This window comes from Canis aureus, chromosome 15 (assembly GCF_053574225.1).
Source record: "Canis aureus isolate CA01 chromosome 15, VMU_Caureus_v.1.0, whole genome shotgun sequence".
Taxonomy (NCBI): domain Eukaryota; kingdom Metazoa; phylum Chordata; class Mammalia; order Carnivora; family Canidae; genus Canis; species Canis aureus.
In genome coordinates this window covers 19,681,184-19,689,827 of record NC_135625.1, presented here as the reverse complement: position 1 = coordinate 19,689,827, position 8,644 = coordinate 19,681,184, and the positions used below count along the sequence as shown (strand labels likewise).

The 8,644-nt window shown below is 45.0% G+C and overlaps 1 protein-coding gene across 3 annotated transcripts; it reads right to left on the bottom strand.

Annotated features, from left to right (window-relative positions):
- Positions 1-2,394: 2,394 nt before the first annotated feature.
- On the bottom strand, positions 2,395-8,241 carry ING2 (inhibitor of growth family member 2). 3 transcript variants are annotated; one of them, XM_077848662.1, is made up of 2 exons: positions 7,700-8,241; positions 2,395-3,216 (listed from the first exon to the last, which is right to left on the bottom strand). In XM_077848662.1, exons 1-2 carry the CDS (start codon positions 7,869-7,871, stop codon positions 2,546-2,548), a joined length of 843 nt encoding a protein of 280 aa, XP_077704788.1. In that variant the 5' UTR covers positions 7,872-8,241; the 3' UTR covers positions 2,395-2,545. The 3 variants fall into 3 exon arrangements, with proteins under 3 accessions (XP_077704788.1, XP_077704789.1, XP_077704790.1); XM_077848663.1 differs by lacking the exon at positions 7,700-8,241 and adding an exon at positions 7,075-7,258; XM_077848664.1 differs by lacking the exon at positions 7,700-8,241 and adding an exon at positions 6,776-6,903.
- Positions 8,242-8,644: the final 403 nt, after the last annotated feature.

Sequence of the window (8,644 nt, the reverse complement as noted above, 5' to 3'; positions counted from 1 at the left end):
GCCCAGCATAGAAGAAGCACTCAAGTGTTGAGTCTTCAGTGTTAGCAGACCATTGGGGGCAAGGGACAACCTCCTGTGTATCTATCAGATACGTGCTTATATCTGACCTTATATATAGGTCTTATATAGACCTTATAGATGTATAGACCTTATATGTGCTTCAGAGTCATATAAATCTAGATGTAGAGAAGCCACCTACAGTTTTCAATAGGTTCAAATCTTCATAATATGGCAGTTCTAAAACTTCTCTGTATATTAGAATCACCTGGGGATTTAACAATTCTAATGCTTCAGCCACATTCCAGATGAATTAGATCACAATTGCTTGGCGTGGGACACACGAATCTGTATTTCTTGAAGCTTTTGAGGTAATTCTACTGGTTTATAGCATGAGTTGATAACCATGGTATGAGCCAGCATATGAAATCTAGAATACTTAAAAAGAGAAATCCTAGTCAAAATGTTATGCAAACTTAAGACATTCCCAAGTGATATCGAAAACAAACAATTCATAAAAATAAAACTATCTCAAACATTAGGTCTTAAGGAGAGCGCATCTTCCAGGATTTTCCATGTCTGTTTTCCTATCAAGCCTAATCCAAATTTGGGTACTTTTATTATGAAGTGGAGTTTTTTCCTTCATATGCTGAGAGAAATTTAATGTATGAAAAAGTGTTGACTTCTACACAGTCACATCTGAAAGCTTTTGGAGACTTTGCACATATGGATATTTTTAATGGTGTCAGGTAAAGAGCTCATCCTAGTAATAAGGATGTAATCACTAAGACAAAATGCTGTATTCTCAAGAGAGAAAAGAATTTTTTTTTTTTTACAACTCAACTATGTTACAATAAAATAAATTCTTCATCATGCTGTCTAATATTTCTCGCTCAAGAAGCAATATAACCAACTGGTTCCAGTCATCAAGCAAAATATCCTTAAGACAGAAGTTAATCAACTGTTGTGCATTTACCTGTCTCAAATATCACCTTTAAACCGTCTTCATATCTCAGAATGACGGACAAAATTAACAAAAGAGAAAAACAAGTCATTTGATTATTAAAATCCTCACTATAGTGCAAATACTATAGATTTCAAAAGAACCTTGGACATAGTTAAGCCAACCTCATATTACAGATGAATAACCTGACACCTAGATGAGGTGAAATAACATGCCTAAAAGTCACACAGGAGAGCTGGAAGAGAAAAAAAAATTTTTTTTTTTTTTTTCCAAACAAGCAGACAGAATTTTTCACATGTTAATCAAAAAGAATCAAGATCATCAGATTAGGAAGAAATGAGGAATAAAAAGTATGTTACACATAGATTTAAAGAACTAGTCAATCTGCTGCCCCCTCCCCCAAACCAAAAAATTCTCCGAATATATGTTCGTATATCCATCAATATGCTTACCCTTAAAATATCAGAATCTCGGAAAATTCAATTTACAAATACATTATTAATTGCATTGTTATAATGAAATTAGTTCATTAAACGTGAAAACATCAAACAGCACCAATACCAGAAAGTTAAAGTGAATACACTATTACTTAAAATAATATATAATCACTGATTGGGACAGAAATCAACTATAGCCACTAGCAAAACTATTTCAACTCCTGTTTGATGTAAAGGCAATATTTTAAAGACCAGTGTGCGCCCTTTTTCCCACTGGCGGGCCTGTGGCTAGGCATCGCAGAAGTGGGTCACATGGAAAATGTTATTAAATAAGATGCATTTTTTAAAATTGCTCAACCTTGAACCATGATACTGCATAACCCCAAATTTTCCAATATAAGCCAATGGCACCATTTTTGGTATCCTAACTATGCTTAGCTGTCCCAATTAAAACAAAACAAAACACAACTCCCTTATTAAGCACTAGGTTAAATGGGTCTATGATGCAGCAGCAAGGCATTTACAAATGGGCTACTGACAGTGTATCAAAATGCTACTAAGGAAAATACAGCAGCAAATACTCTAATAAGAGCACATTATTCCACATGGAATCCCAAATTATTCTTATCTCTAGCTCCTGAGATTCTTGGAAGACTAGAGATGAACAAGTGTATGTATAAATGGGGCTAGGGAGAAAGAAGCTCCGAATGTAGTGTTCATATTTTAAATTACCCAAGATAATTTGAATGCTTACAGAGAACTCCAACTGTATCTAAATTTTTTAAAGCCCAGAGAACTAAAATGCTAGCAAAACTTTGGTGTTTACCCAAAAAACAGCTTTGTAGTTTTAAATGAAAATGAAATAGGCATGGTTTGTGAAGGTTTTATAATGTTCACACCACCCTCTCCCTATTCCCTGCTCCTTTCATCAGGTGATCTAAAGACTACCTGGTTTAAAATATTTGGTAATTCAGTGCAGAAAATTAAGGTCACAGACAAAGTACAACAACTTTTAATACACCATTAATACTAATGATTAAAAATTATTGCATAGTCTTATGCATTTACCCTAAAACATTTTCTGAAAGTAAATTCTGAAAGAATTATATAAAAGACAAATAACCTTTTAAAACGTGGATGGCATTTACTACCTCGATCTTCTATCCTTTTTTGCCTTGTCAGTACTTTTGTCCATTGTTTTCTCATTATCTCCCCTGCACTTTGGGCAATACCACTTCCCCTTTGGTTTATAGGTAAGCGAAACACACGAAAAGTGAAACCATTCAATTGGACACTGTTCATTGTCACATCCGATCATTTCCCCATAAGACACTTGGTTACACAAACAGTATGTAGGTTCATTGGGATCTATTGCAAACTCAACAGGTGATGCTTCCCTTTCCTGCTTGGCCTTGGAGCGTTTCTTTTTCTTGGCTGACTTGGATTTCTTTTCCTTAGGTGGCTGATCATCACAGTCTTCAATCCCATTCGTCATGTGACATAAATCACGGCTTTCACTGGTTCGCTGTCTGCGGGGTCTTCTCGAAGATCTTTCTGGTTGGCTGGAATCCATCTTTCCCTTATCCGAGGCCCGTTCACCTTCAGCAGGATCTTGAAAACACTGTGAATGCAACTCCATTTGCCTTGCCCGATTTTCCACCAATTCGAGCATCTGCGTGACAATCTGAATTTTTTCATCTCCCAATTCTTGACTATTGATTAATGCTCTCTGGAGATGCTGCTGTAGGCGTTTTTTCTGGTTTGAATCATCTTCTTTCTTATATTTTTCATAGACATCATCAATTTCCTTTAATGTTTCTAAAAATGTAAGAGAAAATCAGAACATTTGTGCATTAGCACATATAATATTTTTAAGTTAGCTATCTTTCACAGAATTGGTAAAGTTGAATGAACTCAAATCATAAAACCACACTCCTCTTGGCAGGTATACATTAAAAAACATTAATTCCCACAGAAAAACCGTATGTTATCCAATATGAAAGCATATTTAGAAATAAACTAGTAAGAATACAAAGCTTTCTTTTTAAATTTTATTTATCTAAACAGCTTTCTAATACTCATTAATCTATATTTAAAAGGATAAGAACAGTGCCTGGCTGGCTCAGTTGGTAGAGTGTATAGGACTCTTGATCTCAGGGTCATGAGTTCAAGCCTCATAATAGGCGCTGAGCTTACTTTAAAAAAAAAAAAAAAGGATAAGAAGAAATGTGTGCACTAATTAGTACTCAAACTATTTTACATGGGCAAGAACACTGTATGCCACTTTACAGTCTACCTAGTAAAGTCACCTGTATTTCATTTGAACCTCAAAACGACACTAATAATTTACATGCCAGTCTTCAACTGTTAAACTTAGAGAGGTTCTAAAACTAGGCTACAGATTACTGTCGAACTGTGTTTACAGGACTCCAGAGAGACATTACACCTTTACTTTCATATCATACCCCTGGACACTCTTAAACAAAGCAGACACAAGTTAACTTTTCCCACCATATTAGTTTTAATGGCTCTTTTATTTTATCATATGGGAGATTCTGAAAACCAAACTATTTCCAGAGTAGGTTTAGGTTCAGATTCTGGCATCAACTGACTAAGCTACTAACAAAATTATAGTAAAGTCAGCACTGGATCACTCTGCTTTTGTAGATAACTCAGCAGTTGGTTTTAAGCTTTTTGAACTGCTGATTTTGGTATTGTATAGCGTGTGGCACACAATTTAAATCAATTAAAAATGTCTGAGTCACTATAAAGTATAAAAAGTCTAAAAATATAGTTCCAGATGTCACCAAAAATTTACATAAGATTGTTTTTTATTCAAATCTGTTCTATTTCTTGTCCTTACGAGATATAAAGCTATCTAGAATGGTTGTCTTACTAAAGGTGGGGGAACAAAAATTAATTTACAACACCACGTGGCATATCACGGTTTTATATTCTAATAGTACTACCAGCACATGATATACCATTGTTTTACCTTCCAATATTATCAATGATAACAACAGAAATGTTAGACAAGTGCATACACTAGGGCTGTCTGCAAGAATGGTTAACACAAAGCAAGTAGTCAATACAACTCTTATGAATTAACTCCTCCCTAGAAATTATAAGTACTCACACTTGATGGATAACTGCTTAAGTTATCCATGGGATACATGACAAAGTGCTACCACACATTTGAGGGTACTCATACCTGCATAGCATATTTTAAAACAAAGGTCAGATCTAGCCCATTTGCCCAGCTACGTATGTAGGTGGCTTTCCTAAGAATATCACTTTTCTCCAGGAAAAATAATTATATATTTTCCCCTCAGACATAAAACTTGAGGATTAAAAAATAAAGGTAAACCTTAAGCCTTATTTAAATATTCTGTACCTAACTATCAGGAGTTAGAAGCTAATGATGTCATACAGGCACACTGATACTGTACATGAGAAAAATTCACATTTCTAGGACACCTTAATTACGTAATGAAAGAAGAGAGGAAACTAAGACCGACTAAGCCCCTTTTATGTGTTAAGGCTTTTCTCATTTAATCTCCAAAGCAAGCTCAATGAGGAAGGTATGTATAATTTCTGTATGTGAAGAAAATGAAGGTCAAGAGGTAACAACCCTAGACTTTGAACTCTGCCAGGTATGTACACCTGGCTCTGCTGTTTAAGCACTTTCTACTAAGCTCCACGGAAGGCACTTGAAATTAAGTATTAATTTTTAGTTCAATGGTTATTTACCCAAGAAATTACAAACAAGAATACCGGAACAAATATTGAAGTTCTCTAATAACCATATCCCATAACAAATACTTTTTTTCAATTGTGAAACTGTTGTCTTCATTTCCCTATTTCTAAGTTTTTAAGGTTACTTTTAAAGATTCTTCAGTAATTTCTGAAACTGTCTCAAATAGGTAGGAGAGAAACTTTTTTGACTTCCTATATTTTATATCACTAAATATTGCGGTAAGTATCAAACGCAAAAACAAAAAATACATAAGAACTAGCAAAGAAATAAAAACCATATGAAGTTGGATCCCGGAGCACACAAGCACATAAAGCTAATCAACATAAAACTGTGCAAGTGGAGCTTCGTAAGCATGGGCACAGACTGAAAACTAGATCCTTGTTTTTATAGTAATCTTGAAAGTCACCAATCTTAATGGAGCCAAAAACATTTATAATCTCTCGATCTTTTAGAGCTTAATAGTGTTTCTCATGTTACCAAAGCCACTCAGGACAATTCTAGATGGTCAGGATGGCAGATTTCCCTGTAACCAATTTTCCCTCCCAATTCAAATGAAAATGGCTGAACTCTTGTAAATAGGTGTCCTTAAGGAAATGTAAAAATATGCAGTCTTTACAAACTTCACGGAGTTACTATGTGAAAAACAAAAAATGTTCAATCGACGATTCTCAAGCACACATGTATCATCTTAGGCTACAATTCACGTCTGTGCTCCATGTCTGCAGAAAATACCTGGGGGGGGGGGGCTTTTATCAAGTAAGTTTTAATAGAAAATTAATAATGGTACAAAAACAAGGATGTGCGCGAGAAGTAGGCATCCTACTTCCCCACCTACTTAAGTGAACAAGTCACTTCAATTCCTCGTGAATTTTGTCTGTAAAACAAATGTTTACTTCATAGGATTACTGTGAGATAATGTTCTGGACCTGGCACAGCGATGATCCACGGTAAGTAACCACTCTTTCATTCTCTTCCCCCTCACGGAGACCGGTCCTATCAGCAAGCCTATCGTGTGGGTTAAGAAGGCAGAAATAAAGTACAGATTCGGAAGCACAGAGACACCTAAATATTCTAACACGCTGCAGGCCAGCAAACGTCACCCCAGAAGTGGGTTCCTTTGAAACTAAATTGTAAGATTAGTGACCGGTCTAGAAAACAGAGGACGGGGTCCCAAGTCATCTTATTCAAGTCCGTACGGCTGTCTCCACATCACGTCCAAGGTCTAGTCCCCCATCAGGGTCATTAAACGCAAAACAGTTCCCCATATAAATTTCTCCCCTCCTAGTGGCAGACGAAGGGTCCACCAATACTGGATGACAAATGGTGCGCTCTGTCGGAAAGCCTGACTCCCTGCCTTGGGTTCCCGGGTCTGACCACGCAGGGTCGTTTTTGCCTCATCACTCAAACTTGCCGAAGGAGGGACCCGCGGGTTGAGGGACGCCAGGCGGTTGCCCAGTCAACCACCCACTTCCGCCTGGGGCCCGGAAGTGACGCAAGCCCCGGAACCTACGCGGGACCAGGGTCCGCGATGATCCCGGTAGCTGAGCGTTTCTTCGTCCTGAGTTGGTTCAGAAAGGGTCGAAAAACCACGACAAACACGTCCCAAACCTCAGCACTGACCCTGCCGGTTAGGAGCTAAGGTCCGCAAGGTTCCGACAGCGCCCCGCCGGCCAGCTCCGCCCAAGCCTTCCCCGCGACCTGCCATTTTCGAGGCGGGCGGCAGCGCGCCCGCCCGCGCCCCGCCCACGCCCTACGTCACGCCCCAGGCCCCGCCCCCAGGGCCGGGAGGCCCTCCCCGCCACACACACACCCCTCTGCCTTCCCCCGCCGGGACCCCTCCCCTTTTAACCATTTGGCTGTAGGCGCCGGGGAAGGGCCGCGGCCCGGAACTTTCCCCGGGGCGAGAGAAGGGAACGTACTCGGTGCCCGAGCCCGGAGCCGGAGCGCCGAGGGAGGGACCTCCCCGAGTCCGCCTTCGCGGCCCTCTCTTGCTGCTCCCCCGCCCCCCCCCCGCACGTTCCAATGCATCTGCTCCCGGGGTGGGGGCCGGAGGGGCGGGGGTGGGGAAAGCCAGGCCCCGGAGACCAGCGGGAGCCCGGCTGCGGCCGGCCGCTCACTCCCTCCACCCCCCGCCCGCTGCACGCTCCCTCGCCGGGGCCGGAGGGTCTGCGGCACGGGGCAGGCAAGCGCCGGAACAAATGCTGCTTAAAATGGCTGATTCCTCCGCACACCAGCTGCAGCCGCTGGGTCTGCAGCGGGGGCTGACGAGCGGCCCCCACCCCCACCCGCGATACCCCACAGAAGTCCTCGCCGACCGCGGCGGGGGGAGGGGGGGCCGCGAGCCCAGCCTCCAGACCCGCTCCTCCGTCCCCCTCCGCCGAGCCCCTCCGTGCGCTCGGGGCGGGGGGGGGTCAGCAGCGGGGGGGGGGGGGGCCTGTCACTGGAGAAATGGAAAGTGGCACTTCCCCGGGCAGGGCAGGCTCGGAGCGACGGCGCCCGCAGGCCGGCGGGAGGACCCGCACTCGCAGCCGCGCGGCCCCCTACCTTGATATTTGTTGTCCAGCTCTCGGAGCACAGACACGTTCCTCTGCATGTCGTGGGGCAGCGACTCCACGCACTCGAGGTAGTCCTGCACGTAGCAGGTGAGCAGCCGGCTCCGCTCCCCGGTCAGGAGCGCGGCCGACGAGTAGAGTTGCTGCTGCTGCTGCCCTAACATCCTGCCGCCGCCGCTGCTGCTCCTCGCCGCCGCCGCCGCCGCCGCCTCCGCATCCAGCAGCCACACATGCACCAGCCACGGCCGCCGCGGCTCCTCGGCTCGGCAGCCCGGCGCCGCGGGGACGCCGGCAGCCGCTCGGGAGGGCACAGCCGAGTCCCCCGATCTCCACTCCCCCCAAAAGCAGCCTCACTCCCCGCCCCCGCGGGAACAAGCCCAGGGGCGGGGCGAGAGCGGGGCTCCCTCCTCTTTCCCCTCCCTCCCCAGGACTAGAGCAGCGGGGATCCCCCGGCGGAGCTGGCGCCGCGGTCCCGGGCGTGGACACCGCCGCCCCCCGCGGAGCCCCCGGCGCTAGCAATGCCGTCCCGTGGCCCGGGTCCCCATGACAAGCCCCTCGCCGCCCCCCTCTCCTCGCAGTCGCCCTCCGTGCCTGTCGGAGAGTCTCTCACTGGGCTGCCCCCGCCCCTCCGCCTGCGGCCGCGTCTGCGCCTGCGCAGGACTCGCTCCTAATAAGGCCGGGGGCCCGCCCCTACCGCCCTACCGGAGGGTTCGCATTCTCCCGCCTTCCCTCCGCCGCCCGGGCGATTGGTCTGTCGGCTCTCGGCCGCGGGGGGAGGGTGCGGAGGACGGCCAAACGGCAGGCTGCGCCCCGCCCCCTCTTAAAGGGGCAGCGCTGTCAAGCCCGCCTCTTCGCTCCGTGTCTGAATGGGACCGGGGAGGGAAGGCGGCTGGCTCCTTCTTCCGTCGTTCCCACGGGGAAGGGGACTCTCGGTGCG